This window comes from Gopherus evgoodei, chromosome 6 (genome assembly GCF_007399415.2).
Source record: "Gopherus evgoodei ecotype Sinaloan lineage chromosome 6, rGopEvg1_v1.p, whole genome shotgun sequence".
NCBI classification, from domain to species: domain Eukaryota; kingdom Metazoa; phylum Chordata; order Testudines; family Testudinidae; genus Gopherus; species Gopherus evgoodei.
This window is the reverse complement of record NC_044327.1, coordinates 135515739-135543059: the sequence shown is the minus strand read 5'-3', so window position 1 is coordinate 135543059 and position 27321 is coordinate 135515739. Positions and strand designations below refer to the sequence as shown.

Genomic DNA, 27321 nt, shown 5'->3' with positions numbered 1-27321 from the left:
TCGTTCTGTAAGTCTATAATATATAACTAAACTATTGTTGTATGTAAAGTACATAAGGTTTTTAAAACATTTAAGAAACTACATTTAAAATTAAATTAAAATGCAGAGGCCCTGGAGCGGTGGCCAGGACCCGGGCAGTGTGAGTGCCACTGAAAATCAGCTTGCGTGCCGCCTTCAGCACATGTGCCATAGGTTACATAGCCTGGATCATATGGTCTATATCAGGGGTATCTGCTTTGCCCCATGTTTAATGCAGTAGTTCATGCTGAAACTCATGGGATTCTCCCAAGGTGAGCCCGCACTGAACCAGCTCTGCCCTTTGCAGGACAGATTTATATCAGCTGGATGGGCTTGCTCACCCAGTAAATCAATCCCAGGAAACAAATCACTCAAGTCAGACCCTTTGCGACCTCGACTAAAGAGAAACGGCATCAGTACAGAAAGGAGGACAGAAGAGCTCCGGGGAGGCGAGGACCTAAGTGAGCTCCTTGGTCAGGGAAGGTGTCATTACTTGATCTAAAGACACCTGCCCTGCTTTACTAAGGAAGGTGCCTATTTAAAAAAAAAAAAGGCAGCTGCTAATAGAAGCTCCAGCTTCTAGCAGGAATTTTGGGTGGCCACTCGGACAGTGCTTGGAAGCCTAGGTTTGATAAGCCAGAGCATTTGCTGTTTAATCATTGATTACAGAGTTAAAATTACAAGGCCCGGCCCAATGTAACCAAACCATGTATCGTAAGCATGCCATAGAAATGCCCCCAAATCAAACCTAGGTCCCAAGGGCCAACCATCTGCAAAATATTTTGGCTCCTGACACTGAGCTGAGACATACTGTACAATGAGATGAAACAATCACATATGTAAGGAGGAGGAATAGCTGAGAGGAGGCTAGTATGCTTTCAGTATGGTCAGAAAGAAGTGCAGAGGGGGCAAAGGATGGAAAGTAACGAGGTAGACTAATGGAAAGCAGAAGGATCACCTTGAGGAAGGCGTGAGATGGGGCAAGACATGGAATTTATGACAGAGAATACAACTGACTTACGCTGGATAGTCGGGCACTTTCCCCTTGAAGGCAGGCAGCTCGCGGACATACTCATTGTACAGCCATTTCACTTTGAAGTGCAAATTCATGTAGTCTGCACTTTTACACAGTCTGTGCTTCTCATGGTCTGTGGAGAAGAAAACAAGCAGTCAGGTATGTTAAATTGGCATTATTGCAGCCGCACTGGTCTCAGCAGGGTTGTGTACAACACATCTGCACTGTGCTAAGGTTTTGGTGTGTGATGTGTACCTATAATGCCATGAAATTTCAGCAATTAGGATTTCTATAGCATTTGGGGGTTCTTTGCAGTTCAGCAGGTTGAGTTTTGAAGTAATTTTTCACAGCTCCAACACTTCAAAAACAGAAGAATTTCTGGTTGTCATAACAATAAGAGGAGAATGGTTTCTTATGGCCTGTCCTCCTTTTCACATTAGATGCTCTGGACTTTGTCGTCCTAAGAAAGAAATAATATGATTCCTAGAGATGGCATGTGTGTTCTCCTAGATTAAAATGATGGTAACAAATACACTATCTTGCAGCCTCCGAGAGGATGGCAGAGAGAGTTAAGTTCTAGGTCTTCATTTGTTAGTGAGTGCTGTGCTAGTATGGAGGAGATGCGAATTTCTACAATGTTATATCTTTCTGGATAAGGGAGAACGAGCCTTGGGGATAAGGGAGAAGCGGTGGATGTGATATACCTAGACTTTAGTAAGGCATTTGATACAGTCTCGCATGATATTCTTATATGTAAACTAGGAAAGTACAATTTAGATGGGGCTACTATAAGGTGGGTGCACAACTAGCTGGATAACCGTACTCAGAGAGTAGTTGTTAATGGCTCCCAATCCTGCTGGAAAGGTATAACAAGTGGGGTTCCGCAGGGGTCTGTTTTGGGACCGGTTCTGTTCAATATCTTCATCAACGATTTAGATGTTGGCATAGAAAGTACACTTATTAAGTTTGCGGACGATACCAAACTGGGAGGGATTGCAACTGCTTTGGAGGACAGGGTCAAAATTCAAAATGATCTGGACAAATTGGAGAAATGGTCTGAGGTAAACAGGATGAAGTTCAATAAAGATAAATGCAAAGTGCTCCACTTAGGAAAGAACAATCAGTTTCACACATACAGAATGGGAAGAGACTGTCTAAGAAGGAGTATGGCAGAAAGAGATCTAGGGGTCATAGTAGACCACAAGCTTAATATGAGTGAACAGTGTGATACTGTTGCAAAAAAAGCAAAGATGATTCTGGGATGCATTAACAGGTGTGTTGTAAACAAGACCCGAGAAGTCATTCTTCCACTTTACTCTGCGCTGGTTAGGCCTCAACTGGAGTATTGTGTCCAGTTGTGGGCACCGCATTTCAAGAAAGATGTGGAGAAATTGGAGAGGGTCCAGAGAAGAGCTGCAAGAATGATTAAAGGTCTTGAGAACATGACCTATGAAGGAAGGCTGAAGGAATTGTGTTTGTTTAGTTTGGAAAAGAGAAGACTGAGAGGGGACCTGATAGCAGTTTTCAGGTATCTAAAAGGGTGTCATCAGGAGGAGGGAGAAAACTTGTTCACCTTAGCCTCCAATGATAGAACAAGAAGCAATGGGCTTAAACTGCAGCAAGGGAGATTTAGGTTGGACATTAGGAAAAAGTTCCTAACTGTCAGGGTAGTTAAACACTGGAATAAATTGCCTAGGGAGATTGTGGAATCTCCATCTCTGGAGCTATTTAAGAGTAGGTTAGATAAATGTCTATTAGGGATGGTCTAGACAGTATTTGGTCCTGCCGTGAGGGCAGGGGACTGGACTCGATGACCTCTCGAGGTCCCTTCCAGTCCTAGAGTCTATGAGACTCTGCTAGGCATTTTCATCACTACAGCCACATGCATCTTTTGCCTCCCAGACTCAGCTGGCTCAGTCTCTGCAGAGCTGAGATGAAGGGCTAGGATGCCACTGCTGGCTCAGAACATTGGGGCCACTTCATCATCAGGAAAACATAGTTCTTGTTGGTGCAGGAAGGAAGCCTCATGATGTAGCATCTCCACCATCCTGCGGAGGCACAGTCAGCGCCACAGGTCACAGAGGCTAAAGGAACTGTTCTCTGCTGCACTGCTTGTAGCCTCATCTGCCCAGGGCTCAATCAGCAATTTCCTCCCTCCCAGCAGGACTGTTGCAGAAGGCCCCTGGTCACCAGGTCCCTGGGATTGGGCAATTATGATAATTTTACCCCCACTCTGAATTCTTTATACTGGCTGCCAATAAAATAGCCAACTGGTTTTAAGGCAGTCTTGCCTGCTTGCCAAGCCTCGAGTGGGAAACAACCTGCCTATACTTTAACTTATCCTTGAGCTTTGTCTTAGTAGTTAAATGTGTTCTAACATCACCTCTTTTTAGAGAGGTTCCATCATTACTACTTACTATCACTAGCAGGTGATAAGAGACTTTCCTACCATCTTGGAAAACTTAGCCCCCAGAAACATCTCTATCCCCTTCTGGGATATCATTAAAAATACTTCTCTATCAGACGTGTATTTTGTTTTAACCACCACTGGTTCCAAGAGTACAATCCTCTTTCCAAAATGATCTCACTGCGTTTGGGATTTGGAAGCCTCGTATTGGTTTTTATTCGAGGTGGGCCCAAACTGCAGCGTTTGGTCTGGATCTGAGTTTTCCCAATGCCACAGCTGGTTTGACGGCCAAACTTTATTCACTCCAGCTGAAGTTGTTTTTCTTGGAAGTGAAGAAAAAGAGCAGTGTTATATCTTAGAGTTTGTCTACATGAGGACCTGGCAAGCTGGGATGGGAATCTACCCTCCACTAGCCTGCTGCAGAGTAACTGTCCACGTGCACCAGCTGATGTGCGTTAACAGTTTATAAAAGTGCTTTGAGCTAGTCCTCTTTGAAATGGGACCAGCTGAATGTCCATTAACAAGCGGTTAACATGTGTCACCAGAGTACGAGTGGCCATGTGGACAGTAGTTAGACTGCAGCAGATAAGTGCGGGGCAGACTCCCACCCCCATGGTCTAATTGCTTAAGCTATGATCTCCTTAGTGCCTAAGGAGGATAGGAGCCTCCCATAGTGTTTGAACTACTGGCCCCCCTCAGTAAAGTGCAGAAGTAAAGACATACGTAGGGGTTTAGCAGTCAGACTGGAGATGGAAATAGACATAAGTATACACTCTGTGCCTCTAGCGAGAGGAAGGAAATCAGTGGACAATTAGCACTTTGTTCATTTTGATGTGGAGCACGACAGGGGTTGCCATCGTCCTACTTGACAGAGCAGAGAGTCATTTCTGCGTAGGAGCAGCTGCCAGCTTATAACACAACTGTATGCATTTGAGATGAAGTGGCTTGAGCTGTAAGTTTTTCTCCACAGATGACAAAGAGACCATACAACTTTCTAAATGACAAGCCCTGTCAAAGGAGAGGTCAGTAGTGCTTGAGAAGCGAGATGTGTTACCTCCTCTATGAATGATGGATATGTAGCTATGGGAAAAGCACAGGCCATGAGACAGGCTAATCACAATGAAAATCTGATACGGTTTTAGTCAGAAGTTTCGGGGGAGGCCTAGGCATCACCTTGTCTTTGCGCAACACACAACATCAGGTGTTGACCATCAGGACTTACAGCTCTGAGACACTTCTGGCCAATAAAATGAGGCATTCAGCACAGGAACATTGGAATTGCCACACTGGATCAGACCAGTTGTCCATCTACCTGAGTCTTCTACCTCCAGCTGCTTCTGAGGAAGGTGCCAGAAAAGCCTGCACAAGGCAGGCATGGCACAAGTTATATCTGCTGTTTTTCTGTCAGAAAAGCGTCTGAGTCCACACCATGTGGAACTGCTACTCCTGAGGGAATTCTAAGCCACTGCACATGTGCAGAAATCGTGTCCCCTGCAGATTTCTTTGCTTCCCTGCAGAAAAATGACTCTCTGACAGGGAAGCAAAGGGAAGCTGCAAGAGCAGTCACGCACCACTCCCTACCTGCGCAGGCACATTATTTCAGGCACCCAGAGCAGCCGGTGGAGAGGTAAATCACCACAGGGCTGGGGATACCCCAGCCAGTGGCTCCTAGCCTAAGCTGGAATCAGCTGCTAGTCTTGGCTAGGCTGGAGGCGGGGAAGGACAGGACTTCCTCTTCCCCTGGAAGAAGTGGCTGGGACTGTGTCAGAATCACCCACAGAAACCTCCCTAAGCTCCAGGAAGCTCAGCATCCTCCCCTGCTTCCTTTCCCCATCACGCCTTAGCTGCAGGGGCAGGGGTCACTGTGCAGGGAGCTGCTCCCCCATCTGCCCAACCCTCACACATTCAGACCTCCCATACTCAGACACCCCCGCCAAGCCTCACCCCGTACACCCAGAACCACTCCAGACCAGAACCCCACCAAACCTCAACTCCTGCATCTGGAGCCCCTGCCTCCAGACACCCACCCCTGTACCCAGACCACCCCCCACTGATCTCCCTGCATGCAACCCCCCACCCTGAGCCCCCACATCCAGACTCCCACACCACTGACCCCAATCAGCTGCACCCAGTCCCCCATCACACCAAGCCCCCCTCCCCCAGCACTCAGCCCCCCCCCCGACCTCCCACATCCAGACCCCTTTGCTGAGCCCCAACCACTTTCACCTGGAAACCCCTACAGAGTCCCATTGCCCCTGCACCAGATCCCCCACACACCTAGGCCCCCATCCCCCGAGCTGCCTGCACCCAGGTTGTCCCAAACAGAATCCTCTCACCCACACCTGGATCCCCCTACAATGAGCCCCTCCACACTTGGATCTTGCCTGGCTAAGCTTGCCTGCCTCACACCTGGTGCACCTGGCACAGAGGGCAGGGCCCCAGGACCTTTCTGGGGCAGGCCCAGGTCTTGTGCTGCATCAGGGTTGGGTGTAGCCTCACCACTGAGTCTATGTCCTTGGGGTTAGGGATGGAGAGGCTGCACAGTGATCTCTAACCTTTGTGCAGCCACTGGCCTGTGCTCCCCACTGCCAAACTGGAGCCTCTGCATTTATTTATTGACAAATAAAAGTTGCAGAATTTTAAATTATTGTGCGCAAAATTTTTAATGTTTTGGTGCAGAATCCACTCAGGAGTAACTAACTGCTGATCCTGAGGTTCCAGTAGAGGCAGACAAAGGACTCCAAAGGGCCTTTGCTTTTCTGTTGGCGAAGAGTGCTCAAGGAGCAGGACCCCTCACCGGCACCTCAGAGAAGCTGCTGACCCAGGAAGTGGAGGCCCAAAGGGACAAACACCAAAGTACTCAGTACCCATGTGGAGTAAAACTTGAACAGGGCTTGAACTCTGAAGCTGTCTGGCCAAAAAAATCTCACCAAGATGGCGCTGCAGAAAAATGACACGGCATCCATCGTCTTGGAACTGAGAAAACAACAGCACCCACCTCAGATCCGGCAGGGACCAGAGATCCTCGGATCCAAGTATAGCATCAATCAGCCCCCAAAACAGGTCTCCCCAAGCTGGGGACTTGTCCTCAGTACAGAAGTGATGGCAGCAGATCTTTCAGAGAGGTTACGGGGGTCTGCCAAGCAGTTCCAAGGGGCACCCCCGTGAATAAGACTGACCTGACCATGCCAAACCAGAGAAGGCCTTGTCCTCCTTAACAGCCCCAGGATCTGGGGAATGCCAGCTGCTCCGGATACATCTGACTCTCTCTTGGAGCCTCTTATCTCCCCAGTGCAATGTACTGGAACCACTGGAACCAGAACAGGTGCCTTCCAAGGTTCCACTGGAAGAATATGGATCCTGAGCCATAAGAAGCCATTTTGCCATTTCCTTACTGGGCACTTTTACAAGTGGCATGGGATGTCACATCTTGGCTCAGACCCCTTCCTTAAAGCATTAAGGGCACTCATCATACTCAACCAAAACAGGGAGCACAGCAGGGCAAGAGGAACCCCTCCTAAACCTGGTGCTCTTGATGGGTACAATGTTTCAGGCAAGGCCCCTGGTGATCCCAAAGCAGTAGAAATTTGACAAAAACAGCTAAACACACATTTTAAGTGAAGGTGACTTACTGTGACTGTATCAGCGGGGTAGCCGTGTTAGTCTGGATCTGTAAAAGCAGCAAAGAGTCCTGTGGCATCTTATAGACTAACAGATGTATTGAAGCATGAGCTTTCGTGGGTGAATACCCACTTTGTCGGATGCATCCAACAAAGTGGGTAATCACCCACGAAAGCTCATGCTCCAATACGTCTGTTAGTCTATAAGGTGCCACAGGACTCTTTGCCGCTTTTACTGTGACTGGAGGTTCTTTGAGATGTGTGGCCCCTGTCTGTATTCCACATGTCGGCACGCATGTACATCATGCACTTGAGTCTGGGGATTTTAGCAAGCAGTGTCCGTTGGCCTGCATGTGCGCAGTAAATCTCCTTGTGCTCCTGAGTGAGGGTATAAGAAGCAGTGCGGGTCGACACCCTCTCAGTTCCTCTTCTAAATGTGAATCTAATCAGATTCGCAGGGGAGGGGATGGAGGGCAGGTAGCAGAATACAGACAGGGTCCACACATCTCAAAGAACCTCCAGTTACAGTAAGTAACCTCCACTACCTCTTTAAGTGATGGCCCCTATGTGTATTCTACACGTGGGGATTGACAAACAGTTATCAGATCGGAGGTGGGGGTGAGGAAGCCAGCAACAAAGATGCATGCAGTACTGCAGATCCAAACATGCTTACGGAGCTCCAGGTGGTTGCTCTGCATATGTCCTGAATCAGGACCTCTTGCAGAGATGCTACTGTAGCAGCCTGCACTCTCATGGAGTGGGTCATTGTACTGCCAGGAGACAGAATCTAGTCTGTAGCTTTTGATAATGCAGCCAGAAACCCACTTAGAAATCCCATGCAAAGATACAGCCTGAACACGGGAGCTCTGTCGTCGTGACAGCGTCTTGGAGTCTTTCTGATGGGCTTGGTTCTCTGCAGGTAAAGGCCAATGCACGACTGATGTCGAGGGAGTGAAATCTCTTCTCTTCAGGAGAAGCATGGGGTTTCAGAAGAAGGACAAGGGGATACACTGGTTGAGGTGGAATTCAGAGATGACCTTGGGAAGAAATTGAGGGTGAAGATGAAGGAATACTATGTCCAGGTAAAATACTCTAAATGGGAGGGGGGAGATCACCATGAAGACTCCCAGTTTGCTGACCTTCCTGGCTGAAGTGATGCCCACTAGAAATGCTCCCTTCATGGACAGTTGGGACACTGAACGTGACATTAAGGATTCAAACCGAGGTCTAGTGAGCTTTGACAACACAAGATTCAGATCCCATAGTGGTGTGGGTTTAGTGACTGGCAGAAAGGCCTGGATCAGGCTTAGAAACTGAGGGCTCCAGTTCTAAACACATTCTTGTAGGGGTGCTGCACGTTTGGTGAGGCCGATGTTCAGGGGGTTCTCCCTGGCCTGGATCCAAGAAAGATTCATAGCCTTCTCCAGTGAGTGTTTTCTAAGGTGAAGCTCATGAACTTCATAGAAACAGCCAACAAATGCTGCACTTCGCTGAAACGTCACCCCCTGCCCAGACAGTAGAGGCAGTGTTGGTGTGTTGCTGAGGGAGAAGGATCTAGGGCAGGAGATGCAGTTTTTGAAGCTCAGGAGTCTGGCATAGTCCTTGATTGTGGGGAGGGAGCCCCTGGTTTGGGTGAACAATCTACAGTAACTACATTAAAATTAACAAAGAATAACTAATTACAATCTTATTTACAGTTTTCTGAAAGGCTGAAGCGAGAGAGGACATTGGACTCTGACTCAGACCATGTGGCATTAGAAGGAACTGAGAGAGCATCGACCCGCACTGCTGCTTATACCCTCGCTCGGGAGCACAAGGAGATCTACTGTGCAGGTGCAGGCCAACGGACACCACTCATTACAATCTCTAGACGCAGGCACATGGTGCGCACTGGAGCCCAGGTGTGGAATACACACAGGCACCAACACTCGAAAAAGAACTAACACAAGTCTAAAATTTTCCTAACTGCACCATTTACGGACTGTTTTATCCTAAATTACAAAACAGAAGAATGAAGGGGAACGCAGGCGTGACTGGGTTGGCGTGCTGCTAGAGGGGAATGCAGGGGTGACTAGAAGGGCTGGAGTGTTTACGCACAAACTCTGGAACACTGGGAATTCTACAACTATCCCTTGGCTCCCAGCTACTGTGACTTATATGGTAGGGCTCCCTGGAGGCAGAATCAGGAAGGATAAAGCCAAATCTATTTGCCCAAAATAAACCAGACAAAAGAATGCACTAAAGGCAGAGAAACTAAACTTAAAGTCTTTTCCAAAAGTATTTTTGTTCTGTCTAGGATAAAATGCTATTAAAATGCAGAGCAGGAAGATGCATAACATCAGCAGAAGCATAATCCTGGGGACTGTCCGCTAAGATAATCTGCTGCAAGAGGGGGAGAGTGTGACATTGACTTAGCAAAACTAAGGGAACTAAAAAATAAAAATAAAATGAAAACTCTTACCACCATAAAAGAGGACTTTGCGAATGCGAAATACAGGTGAGGCTTGTGACAGAGGAGAGACAAAAGTGAACCACAGAAACAAACATGATCCGATGAAACCAAAAACCCCTTGCCCCTTAGCGCTACCTCAATCATGGCCAGCTGCTCTCCCCTTCCAGAGACTGGCTACAGGTTTTGGTCACCTCTACCCATTTTGATAAAGGGAAGGATTTCAGAGGTTACTGATGATGATAGGAGATAGCCCACAGCACAGAATATACCTGCAGCATGACCGTGATTTCCTTTTTCAAACAGAATTGTGCCTTGTACCTCTTATTTACAGTAACCTGTGTTCCAGCCCATTAGCTTATACCCTCTGCTTCTTCTGAAACATGTTAAGTAGGAAGAATGTAGGAGTTGGAGATCTTAGTGGACTTATGTGCTGTAGCCTACCGGACATGAAAGAGCTTAGCGGCAGGACTAATGGAAAGGTGTACAGATATTTTCTGTCAACTACCGTGTTTCATCCTCAGCAAACCACAAGAACAGAGAAGTGTTCTACAACTGTCTCTTATTTCCCCTGCAGGTATCACACTGTAGATGTTACAGCTGGAAACGAGCTCTTCAGGTCATCCAGTCCACCAGGAGGGCTCACATGGGATTTGCTTCTTTGCAGCATGTTCTCCAGTGCTTTGTCCAGTTCCATTCTTGATACAGTTTAATACATCTCACCATTTTTTTTTCTTGATATATAACCTACACTTTTAGTTAATTTCATTCCATTATCTCAAAAGATAAAAATCTTATAGAGACCCTGAATCATATCCTTCTCTCTCTGATGTTTCCACTACTCAAATGCTTGTACACAGTTTACATCTTCCCCCTTAGCAGTAGTTTCACCACACTAAACATTTTAATTCTTTCAAATCTGTCAGCTCCTTCATCCTCTGTTCTTATCCAAGTTCCCTCCAACTTACCAACATCTTTCTAGCACTGAGGTGGCCCAGAACTGAACAAGCACCATATTTCATGGCTGGCAGCTTCTCTATTACTGTCACATTCAATTGCCTTACTGGTAAAATGCAGAGCTGCATTCCCCTTTGCTTGGAGTCTCTAGTCTCTGGATCATGAAGCTGCCCCCTATGTAACTGAGGAACCTCTAATGATCCATGTTTAGCTGTAATTGTTTGCCACAGCTCAGCTGTTAAGGAGGTTAATCATGCAACCAGCCAACTCTCATCACTCAAAACTGCCACCTTGTATTACACCCACCGACATGTTTTTCTGTGTGAAACCAAATCATGTCGTTTTTCAGTCAAGTCAGCATCTCCTGCAGTCTGTGAAACAGCCATGGAGAGAATGCTGCTAAAGAGCTTTGTCAGTGATACTTCTCCCAGGTTAGTAAAATAGGAAGTGCCTAGCTTGCTGTGGGTTTCCTGAAAAGATGGTTACTCACCTTTGTAACTGTTGTTCTTCGAGATGTATTGCTCATTCCATTCCAGTCAGGTGTGCGAGCGCCGCGTGCATGTTTGTCGGAAGATTTTTACCCTAGCAACACTCGGTGGGTCGGCTGGGTCGCCTCCTAGAGTGGCATTGCCATGGCGCCGGATATATACCCCTGCCAACCCAATGGCCCTTCAGTTTCTTCTTGATGGCTACTCCGACAGAGGGGAAGGAGGGCGGGTTTGGAATGGATATGAGCAACATCTCGAAGAACAACAGTTACAAAGGTGAGGAACCGTCTTTTCTTCTTCGAGTGCTTGTTCATATCGATTCCAATTAGGTGACTCCCAAGCTTTACCTAGGCAGTGGGGTCGGAGTGAGATGTCGCAGAATGTAGAACTGCTGATCCAAATACCGCGTCATCTCTGGACTGTTGAACCAATGCGTAATGTGACACAAAGGTGTGGACCGAGGACCAGGCAGCTGCACAACGTATTTCCTGGATGGGTACATGAGCCAGGAAAGCGGCAGATGAAGCCTGAGCCCTGATAGAATGGGCAGTAAGGTGGCTCATCAGAACATGAGCCAAGTCATAGCAGGTGCGGATGCATGATGTCACCGAAGATGAAATCCTCTGGGAGGAGACAGGTAGGCCCTTCATCCGGTCTGCCACTGCGACGAAGAGTTGGGGTGTTTTACGAAAGGGCTTTGTTCGCTCAATATAAAATGTGAATGCCCTACGGACGTCTAGGAAGTGCAGCTGTTGCTCCCGGTGTGATGCATGTCGCTTCAGGAAGAAGACCGGAAGGAAGATATCCTGGTTGATATGAAAGGCTGATACCACTTTAGGGAGGAAGGCCGGATGTGGTCGCAACTGTACCTTGTCCTTATGAAACACTGTATAAGGGGGGGTCCACCGTGAGAGCCCGAAGCTTGGAAACTCATCTTGCCGATGTAATGGCTACGAGGAAGGCTGTCTTCCAGGACAGGTACATCAGTGAGCAGGTTGCTAACGGCTTGAAGGGAGCAGTCATAAGTTTGGCTAGAACTAGGTTGAGGTCCCAAGTTGGGGCGGGGTGGCATACTTGTGGGTATAATCGCTCCAAGCCCTTGAGGAACCTTGAAACCATGAGGTGAGAGAAGACCGAGCGGCCGCTCTCCCCTGGGTGGAAGGTAGAGATGGCCGCCAAGTGCACCTTCAATGAAGATACTGCTAGGCCATGCTGTTTGAGAGACCAGAGGTAGTCCAAGATGGTAGGGACTAGAACCTCAGTGGGAATAACATAACGTTGGTCGCACCAGCAGAAGCGCTTCCACTTGGCCAGATGTGTTAACCTAGTGGAAGGTTTCCTACCACCCAGGAGCACTTGTTGGACCGAGGCAGAGCAATGTAACTCGGACTGGCTTAACCACGCAGTAACCATGCTGTGAGGTGAAGAGACTGTAGGTCTGGGTGGTGAAGTCTGCCGTGGTCCTGAGTTATCAGTTCCGGGCAAAGAGGTAGAGGGATTGGGTTGGCTATCGAGAGGTCGAGCAACATGGTGTACCAGTGTTGCCTCAGCCAGGCTGAAACGAACATGATGAGGTGGGCTCTGTCTCTGCGGAGCTTAAGCAGGACCCTGTGAACCAGCGGGAATGGTGGGAAGGGGTAAAGCAGATGACTCGTTCACGGTATCAGAAATGCGTCTGAGATCAAGCCCTGGGAGAGACCTTGGAAGGAGCAGAACGTCTGGCATTTCCTGTTCTTGCGAGAGGTGAAGAGGTCTATGCAGGGAAAGCCCCATTTCCGGAAAACAGAATGGATAACTTCCGGACAAAATCGACCACTCGTGAGACAGGAAGGATCTGCTGACTTGATCTGCCAGAGTGTTCCGAACCCCTGGGAGAAAAGACGCTACCAGGTCTATCGAGTGGGCTATGCAGAAGTCCCAGAGCTGAATAGCTTCCTGGCAAAGGGGGGAGGAGCTCTCCTCCCTCCTTGTTCATGTAAAACATGGCCGTTGTGTTGTCTGTGAACACAGACACAACGGCCTTGTAACTGCTCTCACCAGGAGATCGTAAGGATCATGTCTATACTGTCTCTGCCCGGGCGGTATACCGAGGAGAACCAATTCTGAAGGGGACAGAGACGTAGTCTGGAGTGTTTGGTCACGAACTTGCAGGCAGCCATGTGACCCAGGAGGCCGAGACAAGTGCGCGTCGAAGTTGTCAGGAAGATTTGTAGGCCTTGTATAATTGATACCATTGCCTGAAATCGAGGCTGTGGTAAGCAGGTCCTGGCAAGATTGGAGTCCAGAATGGCCCCAATGAATTCTATTCTTTGTGTGGGAACCAGAGTGGATTTCTCTATGTTGATCATCAGGTCTAGTAGCTCGAATAGGTCCTTGACGATGCCCACATGATGGGCGACTTGGGTCTCGGAGGCCTGTCGAATAAGCCAGTTGTTGAGATACGGGAAGACGTGTATCTGACGACGACGGAGGGAGGCGGCGACTACAGCCATGCATTTTGTGAATACCTGTGGGACTGGAGAGAGGCCAAACGGAAGGACCATAAATTGGAAATGCTGATGGTTGACCACAAACCGGAGGTACCGTCTGTAAGGAGGGTAAATGGCAATGTGAAAATACGTGCCCTTCATATCGAGGGCGGCATACCAATCTCCGGGATCCAAGGATGGGATGATGGTCCCTCAGGGATACCATGCGGAACTTCAACTTTATCGAGAACTTCTTGAGTCCTCGCAGGTCTAGGATAAGTCTGAGACCTCCCTTCGCCTTGGGGATTAGGAAATAGCGGGAATAGAACTCCTTGTCCCTCGAGTCCTTCGGTACCTCCTCTATAGCTCCCATGGCAAGGAGCGTCCGTACCTCTTGCAAGAGGAATTGCTCGTGAGAGGGGTCCCTGAAGAGGGACAAGGATGGGGGGTGGGAGGGAGGGGGCGAAATAAACTGGAGGTGGTATCCGAATTCTACTGTGCATAGGACCCAACGATTTGAAGTTAGTTGAGTCCACGCAGGGAGGAAAAGGGAGAGGCGGTTGTAAAAAGGAGGGAAAGGATCCTGGGAAACTGGTACGCCGTCCTCGGGCATGCCTTCAAAAGTTTGGTTTGGGTCCCGCGAGTGATTTGGAGGGACCCTGATTCTGACCCCCTTGGGGTCCCATCTGCTGTCGGCGATTGCCTTGGCCTCACCTTCTGCTGAAGTCCTGTCATGGCCTAGGCAGGGGGTAAGGGCGATGAGGCTGGGGACGGAAGGATTTGCGCTGAGTCACCGGTGTGTGCATCCCGAGTGAGCACATGATCACCCTGTTGTCCTTCAGGTTTTGCAGCCTAGGGTTAGTCTTTTCAGAAAACAGGTCTTGGCCATCGAAGGGCCAGTCCTGTAGGGTGTGTTGCAGTTCAGGTGGAAGGCCTGACACCTGAAGCCATGATATTCGCCTCATGGCAATTCCTGAAGCCAGAGTTCTGGCTGAGGAGTCTGCTGCGTCCAGCGAGGCATGAAGAGAAGTTCTCGCCACCTTCTTCCCTTCCTCCAAAAGGGCAGCAAACTCCTGACGGGAGTCTTGGGGAACTAACTCTGTGAATTTTCCAACCGCCGCCCAGGTGTTATAGTTGTACCGGCTAAGCAGGGCTTGCTGGTTTGCCACCCTGAGTTGGAGGGCCCCAGCAGAGTATACCTTGCGGCCCAATAAGTCCATGCGCCTAGCCTCCTTTGATTTTGGAGCCGGAGCTTGCTGGCCATGGAGCTCCCTTTCGTTGACTGATTGCACGACAAGGGAGCAGGGTGCACGTGCAGGTACTCATACCCCTTAGAGGGTATCATGTACTTCCGCTCAACTCCCTTGGCTGTGGGCGGAATAGAGGCTGGAGACTGCCTGATGGTACTGGCATTTGCCTGGATCGAGCGAATGAATGGCTGGGCCACTCTTGTGGGGGTGTCAGCTGACAAAATATCCACAGGGTCCTCTATCTCTGGGACCTCCTCCACCTGAAGATTCATATTCAGGGCTACGAATCTCAGGAGGTCCTGATGTGCCCTCAGGTCAATTGGAGGAGGGCCCAAGGAGGATGTCCCCACCACCACTTCATCTGGAGAGAAGGAAGAGGAAAGGCCAGCAACAAGAGGGTCCTGCGTGGGCTCCTGTTCTTGGGCAACGTCAGGCTCAAGTGGAACCTGAGGGTCTGTTGAGTGCATGGAAGCTTCCTCTGTACCCGCAGGAGGCGGGCGGCTGACAGTCACCTCCAGCACCCGGTATTCCGATGATACGGAGCGTGATGGCACTGGAGGCACACCTTGGGCTTGGTGATATGCCCAAGGTGTCCAGAATGACCACTGATGAGGTCCTTGTTCTTGGGCCTGGGTCTCCTGGAAGACTCGGCTGGGCACATCTGAGTCACGGTCCTGTGCACAGGAAGCACTGTCCGCGTGAGATGACACAGATGTGTGTCGAGACGGCCATGGAGGAGCTGAAAAGCCCTGGGAAGGGTCTCCATCTCTAGACGATCTCTGTGCGGTACCGGAGGGCGGTACCAGGCGCCATAGCGGTACCGTGAACGAGACCGGGACCTGTGACCAGAGCGGTGCTGGGAGGTCGACTGGGATCTCGAAGCTCGACGTCTAGAGCGGCTGCCGGGAAGTAGATTGGTGCTGAGAGTACCGGGCCGGCGAACGGGACACTGAACGGTGCCGCGAGTGCAACTGGTACCGAGATGGAGCGGTGCTGGGACTGTGAGTGGCGTCGAGACCGGGATCAGCGACGGGACCAAGAGCGCCGGTGGGACTGCGATCGTGATCGGTGCCGACAGAGGATGGTCTCAGCAGGGCAAGCTTACTGATCGATTGTATAACCTGCACCGGCGGTGCTGGGGGTTGAGGGGGTGCAGACTCCGTCAGCGCGATCAGCTCCCTCACCGTGAAAAAGGTCTCTGGTGTGGAGGGAATAGTGAGCTCAACCACAGCGTGCGCTGGGGAGCTTTCAGGCACCGGACTCGACAGCCCTTGCGGGACCGGAATCGATGGTGCCGAAGCTGGCGGTGCTGCGGCAGGTGTCGGTGCCGGGTGGTCCGACTTAGGCGGGGGCTCCGACTGTGGTGCAGGCGGCACGGAAGCAGCAAGAGACTTACGTTTCTTAACCCGCGGGGAGAGGGAACAGTGTCGAGCAGACATCTGTGCCAGCGATGGTCGGTGCTGAGGGGCCTTAGCGGTACCGGCTTGCTCCGGTGCCAAAGAGATGCTTCTGCCTGATGCGGACTGTCCGGCGCTCGGTGCCGAGGGCGGAGGAGTAAGAGCTGCCTCCATCAGGAGCTGTTTCAGATGAAAGTCCCGCTCCTTCTTCATCCTGGGCTTGAAGGCCTTACAGATCCAGCACTTATCCGAGAGGTGGGATTCCCTGAGGCACTTAAGACAGGAGTTGTGGGGATCTCCCATTGGCATCGGCTTGTAGCAGGCCGAGCACGCTTTGAAGCCCTGTGAACCGGGCATGGGCCCCGGTACTGGGTGCGGGGAAGGGGTTAATCTCCGAACCCCTCTTAACTATAAACACTAACTATATTATAGAACGAGTAAAACTAACTACAGCTATAGAAATTATAACTATATACACAAAGATTAGTAAGAGAACTACGAGTAGCTAGGGAGGTGGAGATCAGCTAAGCCGCACTCCACTGTTCCAACGACCGATACGGGCGGTAAGAAGGAACTGAAGGGCCGTTGGGTTGGCAGGGGTATATATCCGGCACCATGGTGGCGCCACTCTAGGGGGTGACCCAGCCGACCCACCGAGTGTTGCAAGAGTAAAAATCTTCTGATGAAAGTGCACATGGCGCACGCACACCTAATTGGAATCAATATGAGCAAGCACTCGAAGAATAATTCTGGATTCCCTTATGTCAGTATGACATACACACTATGCTACCATTTACTTGCACACCATGTGTTTCTGGAAGGCTGTACAGATACACCTAGAAGAGAAAACTTCCTGAGAAGATTGTGCTGAGAGCTAGCATCTTTCCAAAATCCAGAGCACTTACACTACCAGCAAATTTACTTCCTGACTGACCATCATTTCACCCTTGAGTTGGCTGTCCACATGAACTATTGTTTCTCAACAATGCTCTGGACAATGAGAGACACCAGTCATTTCACCTTTGTCAGGTTAGCGTTTTTGTTCATTTGTGCTGTTTTGAGGTCATACTGAGTTCATAGTGTCTCTCTACAAATGAAAGAGCTCATGTCCCCTACCTAAAGGTCCACTAGTCGCCATGACTGACAAGTCTTATGGGCTTGAAATCCCAAGGACTATACTCAACCTGGTATTTCCTAGATCTTAAGTCACTAGAAACGGGTATGTGCTCTTCAGAATAATTCAGATTGTATAGTGGAAAGCAGAAGAAAAAAATGCTAATGGCATTTAAATAAGCCTGGGATTTCTAAAGCTATGCATCTACTATAGGCATTCTATTTCCTCCTACCAAAAGATCCTGTTGACTAACAGTGTAAAGACCTTCTGGATACATTCCTTTTACACTCGATATTTACCACTCTCATTTTCCCCATACTCTGTTCTGTGTGCACAAGATTTTCTGTTTTCATTTCAAAGTGAATTCACTCTTTACTGATCCTGAGTAGGTTCCCTCCCCTAGACAACGAGTGAAGATCGTAAGAAAAGGATAATTCTCACCCCACATCCGTGTCCACATTACATTAAGTTATAATGTGTCACAGTTCTTTGTAAATCTCTCCATAGATCTACCTTCGTGTGCCTCATAGCACCCCTCAGCAGTGTACACGTGAATTTTATTGCAGCCTAGGGTGTGGAAGGAAGGTCACAGATTCAGCTCCTCAGACTCACCAGTAAAGCCACCTGCTGACGGTATTACTTACCTGGATTTTACTGGACCCATCATTTCAGCTCACAGCAGGCACTGTCTGGAGAGTGAGATTTCTGGCCTCATTCTCAGACACGGGGCTCTGATGCCCATCCTGTGTTCACATTAGTTTTTAATTTGCTATTTTAGAATCCCCATTACTCAGGCATCTAGGCACTGCAGCTTCTTAAAATCAACCTAATTAATGCATTCTATTTTAATTATTTCCCCTTAAACTGGCCTACCTCCTTACACTTCAAGGGCTTAACTGCAGCAACCTTTCACCAGAGCATCTCTCACACTCCTTTGTGTCCTACAACATATTTCTATGCCTTACCCTATGAGTCAAGGAACGATGCTCTAGTAGCCCAGGATTTGGAAGACCTGCTCTGCCATGGGCTGCATGTGATACCTTAGACAAGCAACTTTATGTCCCTGTGCCTCAGTTCTCCATCCATAAAGAAGAGATAAAAAGAACATCCCTGTTTCACAGGGACGTGATGAGGATAACTATGTCAAAGGCTGTACAGCACTTCGATTCTACCGTAATGGGGGCCACATAACATACCCATGACAGACAGATATTCAGGCCAAACCCTGGCTCTGGTTCACTGACAAAGGAAAATGAAAGCCACAGGTGAGACTCCACGAACGAATGCTCTGCTGTTGCTTTGAGAAAGCTTCATCGTAGGAAGCAGCAGCAGGAACATCCCTTGATTATCAAGATGGTAGGTGGGACAGAGACAATTCCAAGTAGTCACGTCCCAAACTATTTCTCCACTGAAACCATCACTTGGCATTCCAGCTGGCAGCAAAGGTAAAGCCAGTGCTGAGCAAGGGGGATCCAGGGTCATCATGGCACCCTGTATCACTTAGGACACAGGAGGCAGCAGCACTGGGCAGGAGCTGGAGCTTCCAGGTGATCTTAGAAAGCAGCAGAAAGTAAAGTTCTTCCGCAGTGGATCTCATCTATTTTAGTTGCCTCATGGGTCCTGACTGGGGGATTCCACCTAGAATTATTTTGCATGTAAGACATCGCTACCAACCAACATTTTAAGATAGCTGGCAAAACAAAGTCTCTTGAACAGCTGTCTCCAGCTCCCACAACATCAGTTAATTTGCTGAACCCTTGTGGCAGATCAGGATCAGATAGCGTAAGAGTTTAATATGCTAAAGCTCTGTAGACTGTATCAAGGATGCTTTTGGTAGGGGAGGAAAATCTCTATCTACTCACAACTATAAACACTATTGAAGGGCAGGAACTTACCACTTGGTGAGTTGAGTAAGCTCATTTTATCCAGAACTTAGGAACAGACACACAAGGAAAAACAACATGACAACAGTTAGGAGCATGGAAGGAGAGACACAAATCTGTCTTCCACAGAATACGTAGATGGGCCCTCCTGCTCCTGCTCCATCTCAGTGAATGGGCACTGCCCTGGGACAGACTGATTACATCAAGAGGACTGAATGAGGATAACAGCAGATACTGACAATGCTCAGGAGTTCAAAACCCAGTGACTGAGACTGATAAAATCTGCTCTTCACTCTTCACACAAGTTCATTTTTAATTTAAATTTGCATTTTTCATTGAAAGCTATGAGCTAATTTGAACATTTGAGTTTAAAATAAAGGCCACAAGAACTATAATAACTGAATTTAGTTTAAAGCCAGTTTCGATTACAATTGTTGTAGGCTTGTAGAAGGCAAATTAAAGAGCATTCGGAGTAACACTTACTTAGAAAACTAGAATCTCCACAAGGCAGGATCTTTCAAAGCCACACTCAGAAGAGAGCTAATGCATGTTACAAGTTTTTAGGCCTACTGCACCATATGCATGGACAAGGTACAATTATATAGAACTACCCTTTGTTGTTCATCAGCCATCCTTTAGCGCCTCACTACAAAATCCTTCTCAGCCTACTAACTTCTCCTGTACCAACCACAGACCATGCTGAAAACCACCCTATACAAGGGGTGCTCTGCATGTGTGTACCCCTTACAGTTATTTTTTCTGCATCAGTGCGCTAGGCGGTGTACAAGACACTTCTGCAAACCAGTTCTCACCCAGAGAAACTTACAACTGAGAAGATACTGAGACAGGTTCCAGGATGCATTGTAATAACTGGACCAGCAAATTTACTCTAATCATCAAATCATCAAAAGTATATGACAGTTTATAATATGTCACAATAACCTGTAATAGCAAATACTGACGGAAAACGGTACGGGGAGGGAGACAAAATGAAGTCTAAACAACCGGGACTAGCGATATGGTTCAATGAGTACGTTAAAATCATGCTTCATGAAAACAGAAGATGTGGAACCGGAAATCAACAAACCAAAACTGGTATGTCAGCTACAAGGTCTAATTCGTGAACAAAATGATGAGGGGATGGGCCATTTCACACACCATTTCCTTTGTGGATCTTTAAAGAAAGAGACTTGGGGGTGAGGCAGAGGAAGAACAGACAGAGGCTACTGGTGCAAGCTTCATTATCATGGCTGCCACTCCCACTGCTTCCTACGACCCCAGACCTTTATCACCCTCATCCTAACTTGACACAAGCTAATGACAGAGGGACCCAGACAACATCACCACCCCTACCAGTACCAGTAGAATCCCAACCACCACCAGTAGGAAACAGGATTGAACTTTAACAGCAGCAGCTCCAGCCCTTCTTAACTAACTTCTCTTTTCCCCAAAGAGAGAGTTATCACCATCTTTGATATCATCTAAAGAGAGTGTCACGCAAGGGTTTTTTCCTTCTACAACTCCCCCAGCTAAAGGGGAAGGGAGCAAGGGATGCTGTGAAAATGCAAGCCTTACTTCATACTATACTTTTTAAGAGCAGGTTAGACAAACACCTCTCAGGAATGGGCTAGATAATACTTAGTCCTGCCACAAGTGCAGGGGACTGGACTAGAGACCTCACGAGGTCCCTTCCAGTTCTATGATTCTACACATTTCAAATGATTTAACTGGTTTTCCTTCTTTTCTTTATCTTTAATAAAAAGCTAAGAGGATGTTTAATGGTGCGTCTGCCACGGCACTCAGCAGGCTGAGGTCTCTGTATGCCAAGCCCCAGACCTTGCTTAACACTGTTTAATGTGGGACAGTGACTGGGTTATGTTAACACTTTCGGTCCTTTCTTCCATCTAAGTTAAAACAACAGATGCACTCGCAAAACCCAGAGGGCATGCGAGCCTAGGCTATTTAATAATAATATTATTTCATCTTCTTCTTTTCCAATGTATTATTGTGGTTGAGGAGGCATTACTGCATTCATGTTGTGGGCCTTGCAGAAGAAGTGGGCCTGTAGGTAGGATATGTACCAGAAATGACTGGGAGGGCATTCCACCTGCGAGACAGCATGGAAGATGCATCAAGAGGGAGTGGGCAACTGGCAGAATGAAAGGACTGAAGAGGGACAAAAGTATTCAGAGAAAAACCAGAAGGCAAAGTTATGCATGGCGCTCACAATCCAATGGAGAGATTCAGTCAGATCAACAGGTAGAATAATTTAATAATAAATACAATTTTTAGCAGCTTCCCTTTGGATGTCCTGAAGAGGAATGATTATGGGAGGGCAGAGAGGAGGGGAAGGTTCCAGCAGTCGAAGTGGGAGGTGACTAGTGGGGGGAAAGGGGAGAAATGTAAGCCATCAGGATGGAATGGAAGGACCAGAATTTCAAAATCTTGTGGAGAAAAAAGTGGTAGGAGTCGTTGGGAACCTGGCTCTGACCTTAGCATCTCTGAGAGCTTCCAATCTACGATGATCAGTGACTTAGGTGAGGAATATAGACCAGAGACATGTTACAGACATATCAGATATGCATTTGATTTACAAATTAAAACATTTTAAATTTTATCATGAATAGCTAAACGTCAGCTGTCTCTCTCTGCTCCCGAACCCAGTCATTATTAATCAGCTGATTTCTCCACCCATTTTAAGGCCAGGAGGGACTACTGTGACCATCAAGTCTGACTTTCTGCATCATCTCACCCAGCAGTCTTTGCATCCAGCCCATAATTTACGGTTCAGCTAGAGCACTTCTTCTATAGGCATCGAAGCAATGGTGAGTCTTGAGGAGGGATTTGATGGGGAAGAGAATAGTCGTCATACAGATCAGTTTTGGGAAGACCATGCAGGAGGCGACGCAGGAGGTGTTGGTACAACAAATACAGCATACATGGATTATCAGATGCAGATGGCATAGACACGTTCTGTTTTATAACAGTAGCCCCTGATTAAAGACACTAAAGACCTGGCCCTGTAAGATGCTGAGCAAACTTAACTCCCAACGCAGGCGCATAAGGCAATGGAAGTTGAATGCACTCTATCTGGCAAGATGGGGCTCAACGATTACAGAAGGTAAATTCAGACTCTGTTAACGCTAAGAACAAAAGGAGTGCTGGAAGTAACAGGACTCTGCTCTGGGAGTAACCTGGCCTCTGTGTGCATAACACCATTTCTGGAGATGCTAAAACTCCTAAGGATGAGTCTGCCTTGACTATTTGAAGATGGAGACCAGATTCCTAGGAGCCCACCAAAAGCCTCTTAGATGTTTCTGACACTGAGCTGCCATCAGAGTGAGAGGTTTGAAAAGGACAACCTGCCTGCCGCATTTGCATCACTTAACTCACAGGGGAAAGAGACTTGTGCTGGAGTTCTCGGGGACGGAAGGGCAGAACCTTCCTATTCCTGTATGTCCCAAGGATTCATACCAAGAGTAGATTTCACCACTGGCCTGCTGGAGTCAAGGTGGACCACGGTGTGCTGGGATCAGCACACACTACAAGCTGTGGCTCCATCATATTCCAGGTGAGGATGGCGGAAGTTGGTTCAATTTTATATACAAGGTGTAGCCCTTCTCAGGCTCCTGGGTGAAGTCTGGGAATCTTGGACTGTGAGTTACCACAGAGGAGGTAGTGTTCACTGAGAGAATGCAGCACAAGCAGGGATTTCCCAGATGTGGGAAACCTCTCAAGAACCTCTGCTGCTTATTGCAGAACCTGGCCCTATACTAGGACACCACCACAATGCAGGTTTCATTTCTGTAGCTTCCACTGCAAATATTTCAGATAATTAATGCAAATTTAAAAACAATTAGTTTTCAAGTTCCACTCCAAGCAACTCTGTCCAGCAAGTTGTCAAGTGAGCAGCCAAAAGCAGAGGAAATAGGACAATCCTGCAACAGAGCCTACAACTTGCATAGGAAAGCTAACTGTCGGTTTCTATTTATTTTTTTGATTGCAGTTTGGAGGTTTTGATGACTAAAGCTTCCGAGGGATTAAAATGCTGTGTGGTCAAGTTTTCCACTTTCTACTGGCATGTAAACAGCATTTCTGATGTGCCCTGGAAAACTACTTGAGACAGTTATACAAAACAATCACCATGTCAGACTTTTCCTTAAGTACTATTCACATGGTATCGACTAGGAACAAAAAGTTAGCAATCACAGGGCAAGAGCTTACAGCTTACGCTCCCCTACCTTCCATGGCATATTTCATATCCTGGGCAAAAAGGTTCCACATGACTTCAGCACTGACCTTCCCAACAGTGAGCTCCTGAGGAAACCTGAATGGGGGAAAACCAGAGATAAGGCTTTAATAGCTTAAGAATAAGGGGCATTTTCATTCAGCACTGAGCTAAACTATCTACTGAAAGGTTCAACACAACAGAAATTTCCTTCATCCTGCGAAGATAAAAGGCAGATATCTGGAAAGTACCAACTGAACTCTATGCTATAGATAAAACAGATTGAAAATACCCCTGCTACTGTAACTATGCTTTTAAATCTAAAAGAGTAGCTATTGCACGGCTGTTCTCTAAAAGTAGCTACATACTGTAATTCTGTAGTATTACATCAAAATGTTTGTCCCTCATACCTTTTTTCTTTTCCCCTTACAAAACTAGGTTCCTTTTCACTGTTGGGATTAGTGTGTATCAGATGTGCCTGCAATGTTAAGATCTAAAATCCCTAGTGCGTAATCTGCCCTTTGTCTGCAGGATACATGGTGGGCTGCTCGAGACATAAGAATGAAGAGCATCTGACATCTTACTGCCCAAGGAGTAGAAGTCGCTCCTTTTGCCATTAACAAAGCCATCCCCACCCACTGAACTCTCTCAGTTCAGCACAGAACATGGACACACCTAAATTACAGCACAAAGTGTGCGTGTTAAAAAAGTGCATCCCAGAAAACTGTACAAGAAAAAACAACTCTCACCCCATTTTCAGATGTCTCACTGAGTTCAGGATTGTAATAACCAAGGTGAATGGGTTCGAACTCCATCAAAACTGAAACTTTTGAAACTCTTCCATCCCAATCAAAAAGAAAAGACGGTTACTCACCTTTGTAACTGTTGTTCTTCGAGATGTGTTGCTCATATCCATTCCAGTTAGGTGTACGCGCCGCGCGTGCACATTCGTCGGAAAACTTTTACCCTAGCAACTCAGTGGGCCGGCAGGTCGCCCCCTAGAGTGGCGCCACCATGGCGCTCCATATATACTCCTGCCGGCTCACCCGCTCCTCAGTTCCTTCTTGCCGGCTACTCCGACAGTGGGGAAGGAGGGCGGGTGCGGAATGGATATGAGCAACACATCTCGAAGAACAACAGTTACAAAGGTGAGTAACCGTCTTTTCTTCTTCGAGTGATTGCTCATATCCATTCCAGTTAGGTGAATCCCAAGCCTTACAAAGGCGGTGGGGTCGGAGTGAAATGTGGCAGAATAAAACTGCCGAGCCAGAGGCTACAGCCTCTCTTGACTGCTGAACCAGGGCATACTGCGAAGCAAAGGTAAGGACCGAGGACCAATGGAGCTTCGCGACAGGTCTCGTGGGTAGAAACACGAGCCAGCAAGGCGGCAGATGAAGCCTGAGCCCTGGTAGAATGCACGGTGATGTGGCTTGGGGAAATATGAGCCAAATCATAACAAGTGGGGATGTCCGCCATCACCCAAGATGAGATCCTCTGAGAGGAAAACAAGCAAGCCCTCCCTTTGGCCCGCTACCGGGGCAGAGCTGGGGCACCTTAGGAAATGATTCTGTCAGCACAATATAATGCGAGCACTCCACAGATGTCCAAGGAGTGCAACGGTTATGCCCATTGCGTTGAGCTGTGGGTAACATGAAAGGCCAAAACACCTTAGGGAGGAAAGCCGGGTGCGGTCATAACTGCACCTTGTCTTTTTGGAACCTTCGTAAGAGCTCTGATCTCAGAGACCCGTCTGGCCAAGACTAGGTTGAGGTCCCAGGGCGGGGCTGGGCGGCGCACCCGAGGGTGCAAGCGCTCCAAGCCCTTGAGGGACCTCGAATCCATAGAGCGTGGGACACTGAACGTCCATCTTAGCCTGCTGGAAGGTAGGGATGGCCACTGAGAGTGTCCTCAGCGATGATACCGCCAGATCCTGCCGCTGAAGGCCAGAGGCAGGCCAAATAGAGGGGATCGAGACCTCAGCAGGAGCAAGATCGAGCGTACTGCAGCTGTAAAGGAAACGCTTCCACCTGGCTCGGTACGTTGACCAGGTGGAAGGCTGCCTGTCACCCCGACTCAGGTACGCAGGAGCCACCGTGAGGCGAAGAGGCTGCAGGTCCGAGTGACGAAGCCTGTCATTGCCCTGAGTGATGAGGTCTGGGCTGACAGGCCGAGCAACGTGGTATGTCCGTGCTGTCTGGACCACTCTGGAGTGATCATGATGATGCACGCTCTGCCCCTGCGGAGTTTGAGCAGGACGTAACGAACCAGTGGGAACAGTGGGGAGGCATAATGCAGTTGGCCGTTCCACGGCATCAGGAATGCGTCCAAGATCGATTCCGAGGAGAGACCTTGGAAGGAGCAGAACACCTGGCATTTCCTGCTCTCGCGGTGAGCGAACAGGTCTGTGTGAGGAAACATCTCCACTTCCGGAAAGCGGGACGCCTCACATGGGGCAGAGTGATCACTCGTAAGACAGGAAAAACCTGCTGAGTCAAAGAGTTAAGACGTTCCGAACGCCTGGGAGAAAGGACGTCGCCAGCTCCATCGAGTGGGCCATGCAAAAGACCCGGAAATGGATGGCCTCCTGACAAAAAAGGGGGGAGGACTATGTCCCCCCTGAATACTTATGAAGCACCTGGCCCTTGTGTTGGCTGCAAACACCGAGATACAACGGCCTCGCAGCTGCCGCTGGAACCCCTGGCATGCCAGGCGGACTACTCTCATTTTTGGGGCATTAACGAGGAATGCCAGCTTCTTAGAAGACCAAAGGCCTTAAGCTCGGAGGCGACCATGAGCACTCGAGCAGAGAGATGATGCGTCCGCCGTCAGGGGCAGTGAGGGCTGGGGTGGATGAAACCGCATCCCTGTCCACACCAAGGAGGGAGTTAGCCACCACTCTAGGGAGCCTAAGACGTTCGAGGGAACGGTGACTACCATGACCATTGGCTCCCTGACCAAGCGGTACGCCGAGGTGGGCCGGACTTGGAGAGGACGGAGGCGGAGCTTGGCGTGTTTGGTTACAACTTTGCGGGCAACCATGGACCCAGGAGACTGAGACAAGAGCGAGCTGAGGTCGTTGAGAAAGCCTTCAGACCTCAGATGATTGTTGCCCTCGCCTAAAACCGCAGTTGTGATAAGCAGGCTCCGGCTAGGTAGGAGACCAGGATAGCCCCTAGGAAGCCCAACCTCTGCGTGGGAACCAGAGTGGATTGCTCTATAGTAATCATCAGGCCTTGATCTGTGAATAAGACCGTGACGATGCCCACGGCTGAGCGGTTTGTGTCTCAGAGTCTCCTCGGATAAGCGAATCGTCCAGATACGGAAAAACGCATATCCGACATCAGCGACGGAAGGCGGCGACTATGGCCGTAAACCGGGAGTATTCACCGCTGGCTATAAAGCGGAGGCATCTCCCGTGTGGAGGGAAGATGGCACTGCGAAAGTACGCGTCCTTCATATCCAGGGCGGCATAGTAGCCCCCAGGAGGCAAGGATGGAATAATGGTTCCCAGGGATACCATGTAGAACTTCAACCTTATCCTAAACCGGTTGAGTCCATGCAGGACCAGGGAGGTCTGAGACCTGTGTTCGAGTGGGGGACTAGGGCATAACGGGAGTAAAACCCCTTGCCCCTTTCGTCCGCTGAAGGGGGACAGGGCTGGAGCAAATTAAAGGTGGTACCTATGCTCCATCGTGCGCAGGACCCAGCGATCTGAAAGTAACTGGGGCCATGCCAGGAGAAAGCGGGATCGGGATCCCGTCCTGCGACTGGTACACCGCCCTCCGGCGAACCTTGGAAGGTCCGTCTTTGGTCCCAGTGGTAATTGCGAGGGACCTTGACTTTGGCTTTTTAGGGGGCCTGACGTTTGTCTGCAACCACCTTGGCCTTGCCGTTTTCCAGAGTTCTGCCTCTGGCTAGGCACAGAGTATGGCGGCTGGGGCCATAAAGGCCTGCGTTTGGTCGCTAGCGTATACATGCTGAGACGTATTAGGACCCTATTGTCCAGCAGGCTTCGCAGTCTGGGGCT

The 27321-nt window shown here is 48.7% G+C and overlaps 1 protein-coding gene across 8 annotated transcripts in view; it reads right to left on the bottom strand.

The window, feature by feature from the left end:
* The window catches only part of UNC13B (unc-13 homolog B), a 402723-nt gene that overhangs the window by 56713 nt on the left and 318689 nt on the right, over positions 1-27321 (bottom strand). For all 8 annotated transcript variants that reach the window (XM_030566250.1, XM_030566251.1, XM_030566252.1 and 5 more), the window contains 2 exons: positions 23308-23393; positions 1040-1166 (listed from right to left, as the gene is read on the bottom strand). In XM_030566250.1, the coding sequence (XP_030422110.1) occupies positions 1040-1166; positions 23308-23393 (213 nt within the window). The remainder of the gene's footprint in view (positions 1-1039; positions 1167-23307; positions 23394-27321) is intronic.